Source organism: Rana temporaria, chromosome 10 (assembly GCF_905171775.1).
Source record: "Rana temporaria chromosome 10, aRanTem1.1, whole genome shotgun sequence".
Lineage (NCBI taxonomy): Eukaryota > Metazoa > Chordata > Amphibia > Anura > Ranidae > Rana > Rana temporaria.
Genome location: NC_053498.1, coordinates 69,569,511 through 69,593,192, shown reverse-complemented (window position 1 = coordinate 69,593,192; position 23,682 = coordinate 69,569,511). Strand labels below are relative to the sequence as shown.

The following is a 23,682-nucleotide window of genomic DNA, read 5'->3' as shown; positions in this document are numbered from 1 at the left end:
ATAGTCCTGACACTTTTCACCAACTTAATGAATATTTATAAATTGTACTTCTAACTTGCAGAGAAGTACACTCAACCACAGAAATAAAAAATGTAGTTTATATCATTCTTTAATATATACGTTCTGCCACAGAAGTGAACTTACCTTGTGTTAATGAGGTGTCAGATGCTCGTCTACCCTCTCGAAAACTTACAGGAGACCTATTGTGAGTTTCCCGTTTTTGGGAGGCCATAGCCGGCATGGGTAAATTGGTAGGTCGCAGTCCTATGTATGGTGGGGTTAGCCTGCTGACGGACTGGTTGGCCATAGCTACTTCGTTCAAAACCCCAGAGTCCTCCTGGACATTTAGGTCACCCTGAATAGATCCCATGTCATATTCTGAGTCCACGCTCCCAAGAGAAGGATGGTTACCAATACTGAAGAGATTACCTATGAAAGAAAATTACAGTGTGGTAAAGACATTGTACACATTAACACCCCAACAATGCCTGGAACAATTATCAAGCCAGCATTATGTCACCTGCTTCAAAATACACAGAGATGGTAATGACTTAGGCTCCATGCACACTGAAGCTAAACAAAGCTATAAAAAAATGCCAGTAGCTTTGCAGGGAACCTTTCAACGTTTTTTAGCGTTTCTGCAATAGCGTTTATTAGTGTTTTTCAGTGTAGCGCTTTTTAGTTTTTTTTTTTCATTTGTGTTTCCAATGGATAAAAAAAACGCTTAAAAACGCTGGCGCAAGAGTTTTTGAGCGTTTGAGCGTTTCCCGGGAATTCCCCCCCCCCCCCGAAAAACGGCACTTTGAGCGCAAATTTCAGGCGTTCAGAAAAAAGCTAACAAACTCCACAAAAAAATGCCCATGTGTGCATGGGCACATAGGCTAACAGAGTTCAGTTTATGGGCTTTTTTAAAAAAAAGCCCAAAACGCCAATAAACTGCAGTTTATCAGCTTCAGTGTGCATGGAGCCTAAATCAGCAATATTCCCCCAAAAATTATGAAAACCTAAAAAATGTGTACACAATATTATATGTCATGATATACTATAAATACAATATATATATATATATATATATATATATATATATATATATACACACACACATTTTTATTTTGTTATTTTAGAGAGCAATTAGCTTATTTATATCAATGTTTTTCAAAGCTTTTTTTCAGGTGGAACTTTGTTCCACCGCCTTTGGTGCCTGCTCACCACAATGATTTGTAAACACAGAAGTCCGGTTTCGGTGACTACAAGTGACAGCTCTGCACTCTGTGTGTAATCCCCCGGAACTCTGAAATCTATGTAATGCAATCCTGGTATTTAACCACTTCCCGCCCGGTCAATAGTAAATTGACGTCCGGGAAGTGGTTCTGTAATCCTGACTGGACGTCTATTGACGTCCTGCAGGATTACATGCCGGCGCGCCCCCGTGGGGTGATCGGTGATGCGGGGTGTCAGTCTGACACCCTGCATCTCCGATCTCGGTAAAGAGCCTCTGGCGGAGAATCTTTACCACGTGATCAGCCGTGTCCAATTGGACATGGCTGATCACGATGTAAACAGGAAGAGCCGTTGATCGGCTCTTCCTCACTCGCATCTGACAGACGCGAGTAGAAGAGAGCTGATCTGTGGCTCTCCTAAACCGGGGGGGTTCGCACTGATTGTTTATCAGTGCAGCCCCGCCTCGGATGCCCACACTGGACCACCAGGTAGGGCCCCCTGGTACCCAATAGAGAAATAGGTAAAAAGAAAAAAAAAAAAACAATAATAAAAAAAAAAAAACGAGCACAATCAATGCCAATCAGTGCCCACAAATGGGCACTAACTGGCAACATGGGCACTGACTGAAGTGATGCCCAGCAATGCCATCAGTGCCACCCCTCAGTGTCCATCAGTGCCACCTCTCAGTGCCCATCTATGCCCAGTGCCCATCTGTGCCACCCATAAGTACCCATCAGTGCCACCCATAAGTGCCGCCCATGAGTGCCCATCAGTGCCGCCTATGAGTGCCCATCAGTGCCGCATACCAGCGTCGCCTATCAGTGATCCCAAACACAATGCCACTGATGGACACTGATGAGGCGATACTGATGGACACTCATGAGGCGCCACTGATGGGCTGCACTTATGGGCACTGATTAGGTGGCACTAATATACCACACTGAAAGGCATCAACAATTGGTGTCACTGCCAGGGCTGTACTGTAATCAGGGCACTGATCATCAGTGCCCTGATTACCTGTACAGGGTCCCCCCTGCGAAGAGATGCACTCTGTCAGTGTAAGCCGAGGAGAGCTGATAAACGGAAATTCCTTGTTTCCATGTGACCGGCTGTGATTGGGCACAGCTGATCACCTGGGTAAAGAGCCACGTCATTGGCTACTTACTGAGGGGGCGGGGGGCGCACGTGAGAGCAGCGGTTCTGGGGTGCCGTCATATGATGTTGTCCCAGAACGAGTCACCAGGACAAAGGGGATGAATCTCCCCAGTGTGGACAGAGACAACAAACAATACTGACATGGGCTCTAACCCCTCACTACTCCATCCAAAACTTAAAAAAAAAAAAAGGTTTGGCTTTAAATACACTTTAAGGCTTATGTGGAAAAGTTTCAATAATTTTACTTGAGTTATTGACACAGAAGCCAAGTGTAATAAACTAAGTTAACAGCCACTTCAGATCTAAGAATAGCCGAGGAGAACCTGTAAAACATGCCTTTCGATTACATTATTGGAAAGGAAGCCAGTGGTTTAAAGAATGCAATCAGCTGTACCACAAAAAAAAAATTTGTAATACAAAGAAAGCCTCTTAAAGTGACACTAAAGGTTAACTTTTTTTTTTTAATTAACAAACATGTCATACTTGCCTCCACTGTGCAGTTCGTTTTGCACAGAGTGGCCCCGATCCACCTGTTCTGGGGTTCCATGGCGGCTCTTACGGCTCCTCTCCATATTAAATAACCCCCTCTGGGAAGCTCTCTTCTGAAGGGGTAACCTTGCGAGCATGCTCCCATGTCATACACTCGGCGTCCATAGATGCAGAGTGTATGACTCAGCCCACCCCCCGGCGCCTGCATCATTGGATTTGATTGACAGAAGCGGGAGCTAATGGCTGCGCTGCTATCAATCTATCCAATCAAAGCCGGGGCTCCGTGGAGAGAAGGACAGCGGGGACACGCCCACGGAAATTTGAAACTAAGGTAAGTAAAACGGGGAGGGGGGGGCGGGGGAATAGGATGCATTAAGGTGAAAAAACACAACCCCTTTAAAATATATTTTCCATTTTCAACAATTAAGTCAAAATTGTTGTCTATTACAGTTATCAAGTGCATTGTGTTAAAATCATTCCGGGGGCACCTGCAATGAATCCAATTTTCCAAATACCCATGATTGTTCATACATCGCTTTATAGTCCTTACCTTCCATATCTGATGCTATATTGGGCACTACTACTAACTGGTTGGTAACTTCCGCCAGCGTGTGCCGCCTTTGACCACTATGCCTGCCTTGAAATGCTGCAAATGTTGCAGAAGGATCATCCTCTGAGTCGTCTTCTGTCTCTATACCTTCATCAATAGATGTCTCCATCATATTCGATGGCAAGGATTGGCAACCCTTCCGTACTGTCACAGGGGGCAGAGGATCCAACAGACACCCATTAACCTAAAAGATTGAATGAAAATTATGACTTTAATATACAAGTGTACAGAAAATTTAGGTTTTAGCTGGTTAAATGAAGCTTCATTTCTATACATGGGCTTATTCATCAATTTGAACAAATATATCTATAAACATTACAATACATATTTTAAAATTGACTGCCTAATCCTAAGCTAAATACATTCCAGAAGCAAAACAAAATAATGTCCAAAGTCTTAGAGCCGGTTCACACTGGGGCGACTCGTCAGGCGACTCAGCCGCCTGACAAGTCGCATCCCGTTCTATTCAATAGAACCGTTTAAATAGGAGCGGCGCAAGTCGCTCCGACTTAGAAAAAGGTTCTTGTAAGACTTCGGGGGCGACTTGCATTGACTTCTATACAGAAGTCATTTTTCAAGTCGCCTCTGAAGTTGTCTTCAGGTCGCCTTGCCGAGTCGCCCCCGAAGTCGTGCCGCCCCAGTGTGAACCGTCTCTTACAGTTTGTTCTCTTTAAGAAAGAAGCCACAGCCTGCGGAGATTAGCCCGTGTCCTACCAGGAGCTGCAGAGAAGGGCCCATGAACCCATCATTTAAGCAGTGATCGCTCTGTAGATGTCTGACATGCCCTCTGCTGAGTCACAGCTAGAGCTTTCTAGACAACAGGAAACACAAGGTGCGCTATAGGTCTGACCCATACAGGGGCATATTGGACAAAAACCTTCCGTGTGCAGCTCTCACCTCAGCCCCCTTTATACACACCTGAGCCAGGTCTCAATCCAATGAAGTGTACGAGAGCAGAAGCTCTCCCAGGTCTCTCCCTCCTTATTGGCTGAGACACAGCAGCAGGAACCATTGACTCCCGCCGCTGTTAATCACAGCCAGTGAGGAGGGAGCGGAGGCGGGCCTGAGCCACGCAGTGTGTGCCTCATGGACACAGGCAGATCAGGAGCGAGCATGTGCAAATGCACCCAGAGCAAGCAGCTTGCTCTGGGGGCACTCAGCAGGGAGGAGCCAGGAGCGCCGACAGGAGACCCGACAAGAGAATGCTTGCACAGAGCAGGTAAGTATAACAGGTTTGTTATTTTAAAAAGAAAAAATCTGAAACTTTACAAACATTTTAAAAGTTCAATCTTCCATTAAATGGTTAGTTTGCCTTTACTGACTTTTGCCACAAGTCTCCCAATGCATTACTGCGTCCTCAAATCATTACCATGCAGTGCTCCATTTTCCGCCCCTCTCCGTCCTGCCATCTCCAGGCCACAGAGGGGAAAGCCTCGTACACACGACGGGCGAAACACATCGTTTTCCTCGTCGAGTTCCTTGTTAGGCTGTCGAGGAACTCGACAAGCCAATTTTCTCCATTCCCGTCAAGGAAATAGAGAACTTGCTCGAGGAAAATGTACACACGACCAGTTTCCTCGGCCAAAAAATATCTCCCAGCAAGTTTCTTGCTGGTTTTTGCCGAGAAACTCGGCCGTGTGTACGAGGCTGAAGGGGAATGGAATGAACAGTGAACTAACCCCTTAAAGAAGACCTCTATGTAAATCTGCTTAGTTTGGTATTGATGAAGGCTGATGGTCTAGCCATAGCTACATTATGGTTTCCTTTGCAACCCCAGCATCCTGATTTTCCACTGTTCTTGTTGCTCTGGTTGTGTTAACATAACCACCATATTCCCCAGCCTCCTTCCATCCTCTGACGACTTCAGTTCTCCATGCTGCAACTGAGGCCCCGTACACACGACCGAGTTTCTCGGCAGAATTCAGGCAGAAACTCGATCGGAGCCGTATTCTGCCGAGAAACCCGGTCGTGTGTACACTTTTGGCCGAGGAAACCGACGAGGATCTCGTCGGGCCAAATAGAGAACATGTTCTCTATTTCCTTGTTAGTCAATGAGGAAACTTGGCTCGCCGAGATCCTCGGTGGCTTCACAAGGAACTCGACGAGCAAAACGATGTGTTTTGCTCGTCAAGTTTCTCGGACGTGTGTACGGGGCCTAAGGCCTCGTACACACGGCCGAGGAACTCGACGTGCCAAACACATCGAGTTCCTCGGCCAGTTCAGCACTGAAGCCGCCGAGGAGCTCGGCGGGTCGAGAGCTCCCATAGAACAACGAGGAAATAGAGAACATGTTCTCTATTTCCTCGTCGAGCTCCTCGTCGGCTTCCTCGGCCGAAAGTGTACACACGACCAGTTTCCTCGGCAGAATTCAGCCAGAAACTCGGTCGGAAGCTGAATTCTGCCGAGGAAACTGGTCGTGTGTACGGGGCCTTAGGCAGTAAAAATCTAGTACCGGGTTGTTTGAGAAAACAAATGTCACATAGACTTGAATGCCACATACCCATATAGCAGCAGCAGCAATGTGCCATTTAATTCTATGAAATGTTGGGGTACAGGCATTAGCAACTCAGGAATGGGGTTGCATGTCAGGTAAAGGTACGGGGAAGTTGACTATCACTGAATCTTCAATAAATGCACAAGTTTATATTGAGATTTTGGACACTTGTCTTATTCCATCAATTGAAAGATGTTTGGTGATGATGACATACATTTTTCAGGATGTAATCTGATGCAGATGTTTGTTTTAGAACTGCAAAGTACATGGTGATTCCATAATATTTTCCTCAGAATTTAGTGATTCCATATTTTTCCTCTGCTTGATCTGCACAAACTGACTTGTTTTTTTCTTTTTTTTAAAGGGTAACTCCACTTTAGTGGGGAAAAAAATAACAAATAAAGAAAAAATAATATAGTGTGTACAAGTCATATTGTAGTTGAATGTTATTAAAAACTACCTTTCCTTTTCAATCTGCAGCCGCTGTAATTTTCTATAAATGCAATGCAATACGGCTACGTGGAGTTGTTCTGTACACAGAATGTGTACTGACCATTCCCCAGAAATATAATTTCCCACTTGTGTGAGTGGAACACCAATTTTCCCAGAAGTCTGCCTAAGATACAAGTCAGATTTCAGGCATCCACCACAACAAAATGTCATTTTTGGTGTGATACTTCCAATGGGAACACGTCTAAAGGGATGCAGCCCCAGCAGCTTTCCTCATTAGTGCCCTGAAGCTGCCACAGCTGATAGATAATTATGAAACCACTCCCATTAGACCCACTAAGCCCAGAGGCACAGAAAAACACACATGGATTTCTTCAGAATAACGAAAAGGTAGGAATCTGCAACAAAGGTCGTTATAACCCTTGCAATGTACAAAAGTGGAGTTATGCTTAACTTTTTCTTAATGCCAGAAGGCTGGAATGTTAAATGAAAATAGTTTTGAGGCATGTCTGCAAGACCCCTTTCACACTGAAGCAGTTTGCAGGCGCTCTTGCGCTAAAAATAGCGCCTGCAAACCGACCTGAAACAGCAACTGCCGTTTCTCCAGTGTGAAAGCTTGAGGGCTTTCACCCTGGAGCGGTGCGCTAGCAGGACCGCTCCAAAAGTCCTGCTAGCCGCATCTTTGGAGCGGTGAAGGAGCGGTGTGTTTACCGCACCTTCCCATTGAAAGCAATGGGAAACATCGGCTATACTGCCGGCAATGCGCCTCTGCAGAGGTGCATTGCCGGTGGTATTAACCCTTCTCCGGCCGCTAGCAGGGGGTAAAACCGCACCGCTAGCGGCTGAATACTGCCGCAATTCCAACGGTAAAGTGCCGCTAAAACTAGCAACGTTTTACCGCCACCGCACCTCCCGCCCCAGTGTGAAAGGGGCCTAATTTTTTTTTTTTACTTACACAATTATACAGTGGAATGAACATTTTCCAAGATTGGTGATTCTATACTTTTTGTCAGAGGTTGAACATTGCAATGCCATATAAGCAATACAGTGGTACTTCCTGACAATATTTTTTTTTTTATACCCCCTTTGTATTTTTTGCGGTCCTAAGGCTTAATTTCCATGGACGTTTTTACAGCCACTTTCTTTAGCCTTTTTTACAGCTTAAAAACGCCTGTCCATGTTTTTTTTTTGAGCTGGAGTTCAAAAATGACGCGGTAGCGTTTTTGAGCGTTTTGCGCATTTTTGAGCGTTTTTCAACGTCTGGCGTTTTTACAGCTCTACTCTGGAGCTTCAGAACGGGTTTTTTTTGCAGCTTAAAAACGGCTCGGCCATCTACAGCTCAAAAACGTCATAATGGGCATGAGGCCATAGACTAACATGGAGAGCTGTTTTTAAGCTGCAAAAAACGCTCAGAAAAGTGGCTGTAAAATGTCCATGGAAATGAAGCCTAAAAAGACTGGCCCTTATTAAATGAGACTTAAACAGTGGACTTGGTATAAGTGTGTGAACAGGAACGTCTTAATAGACTGGGAAAGAAGAAAAACTAAAATCTGTAAATCCTATACCTAGTTTGTGACGCTTTTCACGTTCCTAATTAGTTCTGCCTAAAGATCTTAAAATCGCAAACCTAAATGATTGTAACTAATGTGAGAAACTCTGTGTAACCCACAAAAGCTAATTGCATACATCCAGTAGCTTTTGATGACAGAAAATGCCAAGTGGCCACCAAAGTCAATAGGCTGTACCATGCAAACGAATCACATCCATGTAATTAACAGAAAATGTGCTACATTAAGAACTTCTGATTTGTATCAAAGCGGCCTATCCCAAATCAGCAAGACATGACAACAATGCCTTTGGCAGGGAAGGAGCTTAACAGAAAACCGTGCAGGAAATGGTGGCAGAGACTTGGGAATTTAATCATTTCTCTCCAGGATGTGACTAAGAATCCGTTCCAGAGGAAAATGCATCTGCAAGCAGCTGATCCTATGAACTTCCAAACCAGAGGGGGCCTCCTTCACTGCGTAATGTCTGTCCACCCTTAACAATACCAACACAAGTTTCTTTCCCCTTTAAATGGCTGTCCATGCAGTGGTGTTCTCACCGGAGGAATGTGCATGTTATGAGTACATCAATTAAACCATTAGCTCTAAAGCGTCCCTTATGAAAACCGAATTGTATGTGTCTTCTAATTAAATACATTTCCAAATGTCACATTTCCTCTGCTGGTCTATCTAGCAAAGATTATTTTTATTTTTTTTTTACAAGGGATGCTTTTATGCACTTAAAGCAGTGAAAAGTAATTCAGCGTTTGCACAAAGGAGGATGAATAATAAAAATAAAAAAAAAGCATAAATGAAAAAATTCTAATGCAAGTCAAAGCAGACTAATGGAAATACTGAAAAACATAAGACTAATGTTACATTCGAAGTAAAAGCAGTATGGTTGCACATGCATTGCAAGTATTGCTGCTAGATTGGGTAGGACTGTTTGATGGAAAGTTTTTTGTGGGCATTTCATTTGTCAAATATTGAAAGTACTTTAATACTACAATTTTTTGAGAATTCTTTGCTATTTTTGCGAAATTAACTGGAATCAATGGGGGAAGCAAAATGTAAAGCCTCGTACACACGATAGGTTAACCAGAGGACAACGGTCTGATGGACCGTTTTTATTGGTCAAAACCGATCGTGTGTGGGCACCATAGGTTGTTTAACCATAGGTTAAAAAAAAACAACTTGCTTTAAAATTAACCTATGGATTCCTAACCGATAGGCACATCAGACCATCAGTCAGCTTCATCGGTTAACCGATGAAACGGTCCTTCAGTCTGTTTTCATCGGTTTTGACCGATCGTGTGTACGCGGCCTTAGAGGTTTAGAAGCTTATTTCAACTACGGTATCTCAGACCTGTTCTTCTGCTAAAAACTTTTCTTTTTTTTAAACCTCATTTTATGTTTAAAAAAAAAAACAACAACAAATTTGAAAAATAATCAAAGAAATCGTGTGGTATTGCAATGCTGTCTATAGGGGGTTGATTTGTTTAACTTAACCCACAACAAAGAAATTGTTTGTTCCCCTTACTTTACTCTGCCTTCTGGGGGCTCTTCTAGGTGAGGGCAAAGACAGTGGGCCTTCTCTCAGGTTCTGAGAAACCAGAGGATCCCAATTACCCTGAGAATGCCTTCCTGCACAACACAGTATTGCAGGATTTGCAGTACTCTGCTTTCCTAGGGTCCCACAAAATCCACCCAGTGACATCACCTTTGCCTACAGAAAACAGCCGTAAGGTAAGTATTATCTACTCATTTCTTCCAAAGTTGTTTTTCTCTTTAACTTAGCAATTTTTAGGATAGGGGTTAGAGGCGCTCCCAAATAAGTTGACTTTTAATTCTTTATGCAAGGTCTGCTTTAGGGGCTGGTTCACAACAGATGCAGTCCAGTACGTTTTACAGTGTTTAACATGGATTACAATGGTCCTAGTTCATGCCAGTGCAGGGCGTTCCAGTGCAGTCAATAAAACAACATGTTGTATTTTTTCTGTATGAAACACATCTGGAACGTGGCAAAATGTATTAAAAACGCACTGAAATGCACATGTGCAGAAATGCATTTAGATTTAGAAATTGTGGTGACAATAGGCTAAAAACAAAAACAAAAAAAAAACACAACAGTAAAAAAAAAAAAAAAAAAGCCTTAATATACTCCCAATGCTGGTCTGGCCCTGATCATTTTTATCTGAGCGCTTAAAGATCAGGGTGATTAACTATAAAAACCCAAAGGCTAAATCCAAAAAGGTCAGAAGGTTTTATCTTCTTATAGGCATAATGTTTTATAGAGCCACATTTCTTGCACAACAACAAATTTACACCGTGACCTTGGCTACTTATTAGAGTCCCCTCAAAGCCTTGTTAACCTGAGAAATAAATATATACATATTTAATATCCCTCTAGAGCAATCATAAAAGATGTTGCTGCTCCCCGTGTGTGTAGAAGCAGCAGCATTTCAGAGAGGATCCCCGCGGTGAAGCTAAAAATACAGGATATTACACATTGTTTTTACAGCTCTCAGCGGCTCAGCTGAGATTTTCTGCAGCTGAACTATCACGACTCTACAAGTGATTGTTCATCGGTGCACCATTAATGTACCTATCATAACCTCCCCGTTGCCTAGACTGAACATAAAAAAAAAGGGAAAACATAAATGGTATTTCACTAACACAAGCGCGTTTCATTGCATGTGCCACCTTTAACCATTTCCTATTCCTAGGGGGCCACAAAAAAGTGCATCGTTTTTTAAATAAAGTTTTTGACTTACTTTAGCTTTAGGCCTTAGCACTCTCCCAGATCCCTTTGTGTCTACAAATGAAGGTGGAAGTGAAGTCTTTATTTTGTATAAAAAGTGCTGACAGGTGGGTCTGGCTAAGTCTCTCCGGTCATCAATGTTTTTGTCTGCAATTTTTGTATGCTTGTGTACACCGAGCCACTCATGAACAGCTCACTATACAGTTATGGCATGACTCTGTGCTGGGAGGAAGTAACTTCCATGTGTGCAAGTTTTATCATCACAGTCTAGCCAATTAGGATGCCTGAAGACTCTGAACCCCAAAATACGATCGTATGAAGATGGAAGCACGTGCAATAGAGTGAAGCGTTGATATCATGACTCTGACCCTGGAAGGAATCCCTTTGGTAGATAAATATCTGATAATGTCCCAAGATACAGTTCATACTAGCACATTAAGGCTAAAAGCTCCCGGGGGTCCGATTTGTTTCAATTTTTTTCAATGGTTTAGTTCTACTGTAAGGGTGGCCCAATTTCTGCACACTTGATTACAACATTGGAAGAACAAAAAAACATTGTATTGAAGCCCAATTGAAGATATATATATATATATATATATATATATATATATATATATATATATATATATATATATATATATATATATATCACATATAAACACATACTATATTACCAAAAGTATTGGGACGCAAGGTCCATAAAGACATGGATGAGCGAGTTTGGGGTGAAGGAACTTTACTGGCCTTCAGTGTCCTGACCTCAACCCGACAGTACACCTTTGGGATAAATTATAGTGGAGACTGTGAGCCAGGCCTTCTCGTCCAAATCAGGGCCTGACCTCACAAATGCACTTCTGGAAGAATGGTCAAACATTCCCATAGAGGCACTCCTAGACCTTGTGGACAGCCTTCCCAGAAGAACTGAATCTGTTATAGCTGCAGAGGGTGGGCCAACTCAATATTGAACCCTACGGACTAAGACCGGATGCCATTAAATTTCATGTGTGTGTAAAAAGGCAGGCATCCCAATACTTTTGGTAATATAGTGCGTGTACATACACACATGGAGTCAGGTCGACTTGTACCAACAACCTCTATTTTAAAAGTATTACCCTCACTTTCATGTTACAGTATTGGGCAGAGACTCAACATGGGGAGACTCTACACTGGTAGTCTGACCTGATCAGACACACACCTCCCCTTCTCTTCCATATCATCTAAGGTTACAGGACTACAAGAATATACCAAATAGTGAGATTTCAATTGGGCTTTAAGGTATCAGTGACAATGGGGTTGAGTGATGCACTTTGCAAATACAGTTGCACTCATTAATCCCAGAGGCTTTGTAAATGCAGTGAATATTCACTTCGTAAAGAATACTCAATCAGATGCAAGGAAAACAAATGCATTTTGCTTACAAATGATTGGATGATGGAAATCAGCAGAGCTTCACCACATTCATTAAGCTCAAGGGAAAATGAGTGTAACTGCACTCTACTATAGTCTATGTGCTTTTAGCAACTCAACCCCAATGTTTTTAGACAATAATCTAAGATTTAGTAGAGGTAATAAGCATTGCCCATAACAAATGCAGTTAAGGGTTTTACACTAAAAGCAACAAACAAATAATCTTAAATAAAAATCCACTAAAGATATATTTGATACTGAAATACTTACTGATGGTGTATTCACTGCTTCCGCCTCTAGGAATGTCGTTTCAGCCTGGCAGCTGCCTTGTGGGTATGGGAATGGCTCTACAGTGGAGGCTTCTGGGAGTACAGGTGCTCTCATCATTCTCACATTTTGTGGCATGAGGTTCACTGGAGACACCACTGTGCTTGTCTATTGAGAAATAGGTAATACAGGGTCAGTTTAACAAATATTTCCAGATGGCATCAAGGATATTTGGCATTTTCACAGCCCTGGTGCACCATGGAGTACAATAAACTCTATATAAGTATACTAGCTCTGCAGAAATGTGGCACATGGGCTTATGTTTACAGAAGAAAAAAAAATTACATTTTGTAGGAAACATCATTTAGGGTGCAATTTAGTAAGACATATAGAAACATTACAATATCACTAAACTCCAAAGCCTTTCCAAATGAGACAATATATAGAAGTGGGGTAATAATATAAATAAAGGCAAATTTGTTTTTAGTTATGAATAGTCAAGGGGAAGTGCTTGTGTCAGGTTTGTGATCTGTAGAAATGTGCCCAATTGGTTAACAAACAGCAATAAAACCCAACACAGTTTCCAACTCTTCCTAAGGCCCCGTACACACGACCAAGTTTCTCGGCAGAATTCAGCCAGAAACTCGATCGGAGCTGGATTCTGCCGAGAAACTCGGTCGTGTGTACACTTTTCAGCGAGGAAGCCGACGAGGAACTCGTCCGGCCAAATAGAGAACATGTTCTCTATTTCCTCGTTGTTCAATGAGGAAAGTCGGCCCGCCGAGATCCTCGGCGGCTTCAACACTGAACTCGACGAGGAACTTGATGTGTTTGGCACGTCAAGTTCCTCGGACGTGTGTACGGGGCCTAACACTGCCGAAAGGTGAAAAAGTATCTGGACTGCACTTCACTTTTAGTACAGTTGTGTTTTGTGTTTAAAGGTTCTTCAGAACCTTCCTTTTCTTCACTAGGTCCAGTTCCTGAAGTTTTTATCTCTAGGATTATTGTAAAATCCTAAGTGCTTCTAATGCCTTGTACACACGATCGGAATTTCCGATGAAAAAAGACAGACGGATTTTTTTCATCGGATATTCCGAACATGTGTGGGCCCCATCAGACTTTTTTTCCCGTCTGAGTTTAGAAATAGAACATGTTTTATTTTTTTCCGAAATTCCGATCGTCTGTGTGGAACTCCGACGGAGAAAAAAACACACATGCTCAGAATCGCGTTTTGGACAGTCGGAATTTGGTCTGAAGCCTCGTACACACGGCCGAGGAACTCGACGTGCCAAACACATCGAGTTCCTCGGCCAGTTCAGCACTGAAGCCGCCGAGGAGCTCGGCGGGGAGAGAGCTCCCATAGAACAACGAGGAAATAGAGAACATGTTCTCTATTTCCTCGCCGAGCTCCTCGTCGGCTTCCTCGGCCGAAAGTGTACACACGACCAGTTTCCTCGGCAGAATTCAGCCAGAAACTCGGTCGGAAGCTGAATTCTGCCGAGGAAACTGGTCGTGTGTACGGGGCCTGACAGTGTGTATGCAAGACAGCTTGAACGGAATTCCGACAGAAATTCCATTGGATTTTATCCCATCGAAAATTCCGATTGTGTGTACAGGGCATAATTCAATCATTGTATTATATTTACAAGTCATTGCCAAATTAAATTACAAATAAAACCACAAATACAATTTTATTCATGGCACAATCTTTCATCCAGCTAAGCGGTCTGTTTAAACAGCTGCAAGTTGCTCCTGAACACTTAAGTAGTACAAAACCCCCAAAATCTGCCTACCTAATCTTCTTTTTTAGTTTATGTCCATCTTTGCTAGGTGAAAAGCAAAAGGTGGCCACACATGGATCAACATTCAGCTAGTTCAATAGGGACTGGCCAAATGTCAATCCATGCATGGGCAGGTTGGTTGTAAAGAGGAAGTTGATCAACCAATCAACTGATGTACAACCAGCCTGATGGGTATTTCCCAAACAATCAATGGTGCCAGTTATAGCCGGCAACACTGTTCAGTTTGTTCTGACTGTAGGACAGGATCCCTGCTGCCAGAACACCATAGCTGATTGTACAAAACAAATGAATAATGCATGGCCTGCCTAACAGGCAGCGGATCATAAAACCAGAAAAGCCGTGTACACACGATCGGATTTCTGATGGAATCAAATCCGATGGAATTTTTCGTCGGATATCCAATGAAGCTGACTTTCATGAGTCTTGCATACACACTATCAGACTAAATTCCGACCGTGCCAAAATACGGTGACGTAAAACACTACGACGAGCCGAAAAAAATGACGGTCAATGCTTCCGAGCATGCGTCGTCTTGATTCTGAGCATGTGTGGATTTTTGTCCGATGGAGTTCCATACAGACGATTGGATTTTTCTATCGTTTTTTTATCCATAGAAAAAATGTAAAACATGTTCAATTTTTTTACACCGATGGAAATAAAACCAATGGGGCCCACACACGATCGGTTCGTCCAATAAAAACAGTCCATCGGTCTGTTTTCTACGGACAAACCGATCGTGTGTACGCGGCTTCAGAGTACTGTTGTACCATGGAAACAACTGCTAAAGACCGCATTCGTTTTTATGTTAAATGTATAGGCAACATTTTTTGTATTTACTTTTGGCTAGAGTAGAGAAGGGTTAAAACACTGGTCATTTTATTTTTAGCAGTCTGTGTACCATTGGGAAACTTTCCCGTAACTTCCTGTCCCAGATATGCAACAGAAAATGTTATGAAATCTCCTATTAGAGAGTTGTCACTGGAACAGGTGTCCCCATTGAAAGACTTTCCCTCATTTCTTCTTCTAGGGGCAACACAAAAATGTTGGATTTTCCCTTAATTTCTTTCTTGGTTACAATGGTCACAAGTACAAATAAAATAAGGGGGATAAATCTTTCCACTGGGAACTATGGGCCAGATTCACGTAGAATCGCGGCGGCGTAACGTATCCTAGATACGCTACACCGCCGCAATTTTTCATCGCAAGTGCCTGATTCACCAAGTACTTGCGATGAAAACTACGCCGGCGGCCTCCGGCGCAAGGCGGGCCAATTCAAATGGGCGTGTGCCATTTAAATTAGGCGCGCTCCCGCGCCGGACCTACTGCGCATGCTCCGTTTCGCAAATCCCGTCGTGCTTTGCGCGTCGTGACGTCATTTTTTTGAACGGCGACACGCGTAGCGTACTAAGTTCCGTATTCCCGGACGGCTTACGCAAACAACGTTCAATTTTGAATTTCGACGCGGGAACGACGCCCATACTTTAGACAGCAATACACTTGCTGACTAGTTAGTTAGGGCACCAAAAAAAACAACTAACTTTGCGACGGGAAACTAGACTAGCGGCGACGTAGCGAACGCGAAAAACCGTCGTGGATCCGCCATAACTCCTAATTTGCATACCCGATGCTGGTTTACGACACGAACTCCCCCCAGTGGCGGCCGCGGTACTGCATCCTAAGATCCGATAGTGTAAAACAATTACACCTGTCGGATCTTATGGATATCTATGCGTAACTGATTCTATGAATCAGTCGCATAGATAGAAACAGGGATACGACGGCGTATCAGGAGAAACTCTGTCGTATCTCATTTGTGAATCTGGCCCTTTGAGAGCAATAAAACCTGGACAGTGGGTCTTAAGTTAACAAGTCTATCACCAATCTAAAAAAAGTCAGCAGGATGTACAAACATTTGTGCAACGGAGTAGAGAACCCAGTAAACTAATGGCTGCTTTCTGTTATGCAGTAATCCAGGCCCATCAGATCCATAAATTTGTTTAACCGTAACTGACAAGTTAATTTCTGCTACTTTTAATATACACTGTGTAAATGCTATATAGAGATAATAACACTTTATAAAATTGATTTCTAGACTATAAAGGTATGAGAACCATTTTATTAGCTTCAATCCATTTTTCCATGATGGAAACACTATTCTGCTTTAAAAATCAATACATAACTGTATGCATCTAATCTAATGAACTGTAACTTTTCGCACATTGCGTATATTTACTGTCATTCAATGCATTGTGTCGCCTACCCATTTTATGTAATATTTCACAGTAAACAGCTGAATCTTTGACTCATAAAGGTCAATTATTGTTATTTACGTTTATTTCAGAACTAGTCATGCTATGAATAAGGCATTTAAATGTACGAAATGGAGCATCTGCAGTGTTAAATTTAATATACATCTAGTGCTATGCCAGATCTAACAGTGATGGATTATTTTTATATATTTCTTTTACTCAAAAATTACCAACTAATTTAACATACGCTAATAACATTTGTGTGTGAAAATCGCCAGGATTTTTAAACAGTCAGAGAAAGTCAAGGTTATGCAATGACAGCCAAAGTTATTACAGCCGGCTTCAAAGTTACTCTGAAGTCAGTCTTAAGGGGCTACTATTGTCTACATAATGAATACACACCGTTTAATATAATGCACATAAAAGTCAGCATTTCAGTAAAAATCTTGCTGTTAATATAGTTCTTATAAAAATCTGATGAGAACGTGACAGCTACTTAGCTCTCAGCCACAGCTCCAAAATAGACATATATATTATTTTGAATAGGCTTCCAAAGCTCTGCAATGCATTTAGGATGTGTTCAAACCATATGTAGAGACTTGTATTTTTCTACATCTCTCAAATGCAGGTTTCTGCAAATATGCACAAACAAAATAAAAGTTTTCTTTGTGTCCTGTTCATACCACAACACTGATGTCATGTGCGTTTTTTTTTTTCTGTGCAGAAAAATTTATCTTGCTATGGGCCCGTGCATGGTGACCTGCAGTTTTACTGGATAACACCAGTCACTGCAAGGGCACAAAGAAAACAATTGTATTCTACGTACCCTAGTAACACCACAATGCTGTTGGGATGTGCATTGCTGTGCAATTTTCCACACTGCACTGGATGGCACCGTATGTCATTGCACAGCAGTGCTACTGTGCAGGGTCATGAATGAAGTGTCCCTATGAGCAACTTCAAATAGAGAAGCACCTCCCCATCCCTAATGTATAATGCACCCGGCTCTGTGCACACCCTCACTCCCATTTACTTCCCTATCCCCACTTGCAGGTCACCTCCCCATCCATAATGGATAATGCACCCTGCCCTGTGCACACCCTCACTCCCATTTACTTCCCTATCCCCACTTGCAGGTCACCTCCCCATCCATAATGTATAATGCACCCTGCCCTGTGCACACCCTCACTCCCATTTACTTCCCTATCCCCACTTGCAGGTCACCTCCCCATCGATAATGTATAATGTACCCTGCCCTGTGCACACCCTCACTCCCATTTACTTCCCTATCCCCACTTGCAGGTCACCTCCCCATCGATAATGTATAATGTACCCTGCCCTGTGCACACCCTCACTCCCATTTACTTCCCTATCCCCACTTGCAGGTCACCTCCCCATCCATAATGTATAATGCACCCTGCCCTGTGCACACCCTCACTCCCATTTACTTCCCCACTTGCAGCCTGGCATTACAGCCCATAGAGTTTACGGATTTATTTTTATTTATATATATATTTTTTTTTAAAGTTGCACTCCTGTTTTTGTTTGTTTTTGAAGCTTGGTTTTATTTATCTATCACAATGGCTATATCTGTGTCTGTAACACATTGGATTTTTGCTCCAGGAATATATAATGAGTTTGGAAATTCTAGAGAAATGCTTAAATAATGCATTACAATTTAACTAAACCCATTTGATGTCTGTCGACTAAAATGTACTGGAGATTTTAGTCGACTAAATAAACACTGGAATTCATTTTCATTATAGTTTTCATCAATTGACTTAAAGGATCACTAAAGGATTTTTTTTTTTAGCTAAATAGCTTCCTTTACCTTACTGCAGTACTGGTTTCATGTCCTCATTGCTCGTTTTTGCTTTGATGTTGCTGTAAAACTGCTCTGATCTCCACACTTCCTGGTTGTCTGTTTCCTTATAACCACAGTACTGGGAGCTTTTCACGATGGTCTAAGCTGTCATTACTGTGTGTCTAAAACTTAACCGAACCAATCAGATTCATTTTAAAAAACAAAACACTGCCCTGGATTTGTTTGTTTTTGTTCTGTGGGTCTCTTTACTTCACAGAAACATGAAACCAGTTTAAAAACAAAAGTGAAACTACAGGCACATTATATGATTGAATTTAATCTATTTTTAATCATTTTTAAAAGTAATCAGTTAACTTTTATGTCTCTATACCCTGTAAACAGTCATTTCAGCAAAAAAAAATGTTTCCTTTAGTGACCCTTTAATTCTAATTTTATTTTAATTTACTTTTCGCCACTGAAAACATGCAGCTCATGAAAATATTTTCGTAGACAAAATAAATACTGGTGCTGACTGCACAGCAGTGACATAAGCTAGTCAATCGAGTAATAGAAAAGAGCAGCCCAAGCATGACCTCATCAGTAAGTTACATAAATATTGAGGTGAGTATTTAAAGGGGTTGTAAAGGTACATGTTTTTTCACCTTAATTCTATGCATTAGGGTGAAAAAACATAAAAACATCCGACGATTAGCGCCCCCCCATTTACTTACTTGACCCCTCGAAAGTCCTGCGGTGTGAACGCGCTGGCTTCTCGGCTGGGCTTCTCGACTCATTCATTGGTTGATTGAAAGCAGCGCAGCCATTGGCTCGCGCTGCTGTCAATCACATTAAATGATGCGGCGCACCGGGAGGGGCGGAGCTGTGTGATACAGTGAACGCCTATAGCCGGCAGCTGTATCACGGGAGCACGCCCGCAAAAACTAACCACCATGCGAGAGAGCTTGCATGAAGGTGGATAGTTCTTGCGGGGAAGAGCCGAGACAGCCGCCGGGGGACCCCAGAAGACCACCAGGTGCGGGGCCACTCTGTGCAAAACAAGCTGCACAGTGGAGGTAAGTATAACATGTTTGTTATTTAAAAAAAAATATATATTTGTGCCTTTAGTGTTCCTTTAACACCGTAGCAAACATTGCTCATGTGTGGGTTTACTGCTCTGAAATGGTAACAGGTACACTTTAAAATATGTTAAACTACGAGTTATCCTCTATAACAGACAGTCTGTGACCTTCACCAAGGTTGGTTTTACTTCCAACACCATCGATAAGATGAAAACATTTCATGAATGGATTAGGCAGCACATAGCGAACACAAGCTACTGCGTAAAACCTATTGTTCACTTAATGCTCGGAGACTTGAAAGAACTTGCTATGCAGATAAGAGCTTAGATTTTACAGAACACTCTACTCTCATGTCACATGAAATCTTGACAGCTGCTTTCTTGGATTCCTTGTTCTTTTTTAGGAGATGATTTGCTCAGGACGCTGTGCAACAACCAGTTTATCTTTTATATCACAGTAATTATTGTTATTGACAGAACATTACCTCCTGTTGGTTTGGTTAATAGGCCATGCAGTTCTGGATACGAGTTGGGAATGTAAAGTGAAAAAGGTTTATTACCAAGTCACGCCTAATTTAGACACCGGGATATCTGACAGTCATCTCACTAAGCTAGAACAATTGTTATTTACGATAATGACCGTTATTTGCCACCATGGGAGCCAATGAAAAGTGAAAATGACTATTGTTAAGGCAAATAACATGCGTTCTAGCTTAGTAAACGGAGTTGTGTTTAAATGGTCAGGAACTGGGCACAATAACATTTTCTAGAAATAATGGTTAAAGGAGTTGTAAAGGAATTTTTTTTTTTGCTAAAATGACTGTTTACAGGGTATAGAGACATAATAGTTAACTGATTCCTTTTAAAAACGATTAAAAATAGATAAAAATTAATCACATAATGTACCTCCTAGTTTCAGTTTTGTTTTTGCATGTTATTTGATGCCTCTGTGCTGGACAGACCCATAGAGCAGTATTGATTTGGAAAACGAAACTAGAATCTCCCAGTGGTCATCAGGAAACAGACAACCAGGAAGTGTCCAGAACAGAGAAGAATTACAGCAACATCAAAGCAAAAACGAACAATGAGGACATGAAACCAGGACTGCAGTAAGGTATAAGAAGCTATTTAGCTAAAAAAAAAATTCCTTTAGTGACCCTTTAATGAAACAAACAAAATATAAAAGCAAGTTGGGGCTTAGGTAAGGATAGGAACATTTCCAGAAACCAATAATCTATGTTTCAGTGTCAACTCTGCACTACAGTAATGGCAGATAGGAAATGGCTATCTTCTGGTTTTTCTAGCATGCTTTTATTATATATATTTTTTTAGCAAAAAGAGATCAATTTTAATAAAATAAAGATCTATCTATCACGCAATGGGAAAACCTGCCTTCGCAGATCAGGTCACAGCACTAACCAATCAGTAATTGTCTAAGGCCTCGTACACACGACCAAGTGTGCTGGCATTTTTTTTTGCAGAGGAAACCGGTCGTGTGTACACTTTTTTCGATGAGGAAACTGTTGAGGATCTCGTCGAGTCAAAAAGAGAGCATGTCTTCTTTTTCCTCGACGGGAATGGGGAAATTTTCCTCGACAGCCTAACAAGGAACTCGACGAGCAAAACAATGTGTTTCGCCCGTCGAGTTTCTCGGTCGTGTGTACGAGGCCTTAGAGGTTGGAGGAGAAACCTGCAAGAGTTACTGAACTGCAGCAAAGAAACATGTTTGACAGAGCTATTTAAGTCCTATGAATGAATGGACAGAAATGCAAATCCCTTGGAGGTAAAACAACTGTCAATTCTGTATTTCTCTGTGAATTTTGCCCCCATTCACCATTTAGGTATAAGTGCATTGCTGCAATAAAATTAAGAGTTACATTTTAGCCCCCATCTCCAGCTGATTAAATGGGGTTAAATTTACCAAAGGCAGAAAGGCTGTTCACGTTGTAATGGAAGTTGCACTTTCCAAGGGAATTTGACCCAGAGTTTAGTGAATGAGGTGAAGTTTCACTATGCAAAGAATAGCCAATTGCATACAAGGAAAATAAAAAAACACACAGATGGATGATGGAATTTTGTAGAGCTCCATTCCATTCACTATGCTTTGGGCAAAATTCCTTACAAAGTGCAACTTCCCTTGCTTGCCTTAGTAAATCAACCCTAATGCCTTTAATGCATTGTTTTTTTAATGCAAAGCCATGAGAAAAACGTAAAGCATTTACAAAGAGCCACAGATGAGAAAAGCTGCACAAAGCAGCCAGACTAGTTCCGTTTAGCTCTGCCCATCCCATGATATCTTTGCCGTCCAGTTGTAAGCAAGCTTTCAAAATCATCAATTAGAGTGTAATTGCATATTGTTTGTAATCACTGCACACACAAAGAGCCACAATTTGTATGTCTGAAGGCCAGCTTTAATAAATCGGTGTGAAATGGCTAGGCCAATGAGGATTGTTCTCTAAAAAGAGGAAGAATTATAAGGTCACATATTGGAACATATACATATAATTTGTCTGGATACATTCATAGAATTATTGTGGTCTAAAAAATTTCTCATCTTCAAACCTTTTTAATCCTTACTGGCTCAGATTGATAGGATTGTATATACAGTTTATTATGTCTGATCTTACGGTTCAATTACTACTAGTGTAAATCACAATTAGAATAATTCAGAATGGAGCTGGAAGCATCATCATTGTAAGGCGTTCTTCTGCCTGATTTTTTTTAAACCTAAATGTTCCTTTTTTTCATTCTGGGAAATGTATCTGGCATAGTATATATAAAAATTTCCACCGCAGTGAATGAGTAAAAGGAAGTGTGTGGCACCTTAGCTCTTCATATGGTGCTTTTTTTCCCCGGCCTTTAGATTCCATGGATCCATGTTGTAGGGGAGCCCATTGTCTACCGGCGATATCCCAATCTAGGTCAGATCTCAACGTTTCGTGCTTATACGCCCTTCTTATAGATTTCATGGATCCATGTTGTAGGGGAGCCCAGTGTCTACCGGCGATTTCCCAATCTAGGTCAGATCTCAACGTTTCGTGCTTATACGCCCTTCTTATAGATTCCATGGATCCATGTTGTAGGGGAGCCTAGTGTCTACCGCCAATTTCCCAATCTAGGTCAGATCTCAATGTTTCGTGCTTATACGCCCTTCTTATAGATTCCATGGATCCATGTTGAAGGGGAGACCAGTGTCTACCGGCGATCTCCCAATCTAGGTCAGATTTCAATGTTTCGTGCTTATACGCCCTTCTTATAGATTCCATGGATCCATGTTGAAGGGGAGACCAGTGTCTACCGGCGATCTCCCAATCTAGGTCAGATTTCAATGTTTCGTGCTTATACACCCTTCTTATAGATTCCATGGATCCATGTTGTAGGGGAGCCCATTGTCTACCGGCGATATCCCAATCTAGGTCAGATCTCAATGTTTCGTGCTTATACGCCCTTCTTATAGATTTCATGGATCCATGTTGTAGGGGAGCCCAGTGTCTACCGGCGATCTCCCAATCTAGGTCAGATCTCAATGTTTCGTGCTTATACGCCCTTCTTATAGATTCCATGGATCCATGTTGTAGGGGAGCCCAGTGTCTACCGGCGATCTCCCAATCTAGGTCAGATCTCAATGTTTCGTGCTTATACGCCCTTCTTATAGATTCCATGGATCCATGTTGTAGGGGAGCCCAGTGTCTACCGGCGATCTCCCAATCTAGGTCAGATCTCAATGTTTCGTGCTTATACGCCCTTCTTATAGATTCCATGGATCCATGTTGTAGGGGAGCCCAGTGTCTACCGGCGATTTCCCAATCTAGGTCAGATCTCAATGTTTTGTGCTTATACGCTCCTCTTTAGGATTCCATGGATCCATGTTGTAGGGGAGCCCAGTGTCTACTGGCGATCTCCCAATCTAGGTCAGATCTCAATGTTTCGTGCTTATACGCCCTTCTTATAGATTCCATGGATCCATGTTATAGGGGAGCCCAGTGTCTACCGGCGATCTCCCAATCTAGGTCAGATCTCAACGTTTGGAGAACGAATTTCAACTATTGTCAGGTCAGGTGGCAGCAAGTGCAGTAAAAACAAACAGAATTTTCAGGGTGGTGATACAAAGGTGAGTATAAGGCTTACCCTTAGGCCCCGTACACACGACCGAGTTTCTCGGCAGAATTCAGCCAGAAACTCGATCGGAGCCGTATTCTGCCGAGAAACCCGGTTGTGTGTACACTTTTGGCCGAGGAAACCGACAAGGATCTCGTTGGGCCAAATAGAGAACATGTTCTCTATTTTCTCGTTAGTCAATGAGGAAACTTGGCTCGCTGAGATCCTCGGCAGCTTCACAAGGAACTCGACG

At 42.2% G+C, this 23,682-nt stretch overlaps 1 protein-coding gene across 2 annotated transcripts in view; it reads right to left on the bottom strand.

The window, feature by feature from the left end:
- The window catches only part of SIK2 (salt inducible kinase 2), a 265,141-nt gene that overhangs the window by 14,991 nt on the left and 226,468 nt on the right, over window positions 1-23,682 (bottom strand). For both annotated transcript variants that reach the window (XM_040325400.1, XM_040325401.1), the window contains exons 9-11: window positions 12,402-12,566; window positions 3,416-3,659; window positions 145-429 (exon numbers count right to left, since the gene is read on the bottom strand). In XM_040325400.1, coding sequence (XP_040181334.1) covers window positions 145-429; window positions 3,416-3,659; window positions 12,402-12,566 — 694 coding nt within the window. The remainder of the gene's footprint in view (window positions 1-144; window positions 430-3,415; window positions 3,660-12,401; window positions 12,567-23,682) is intronic.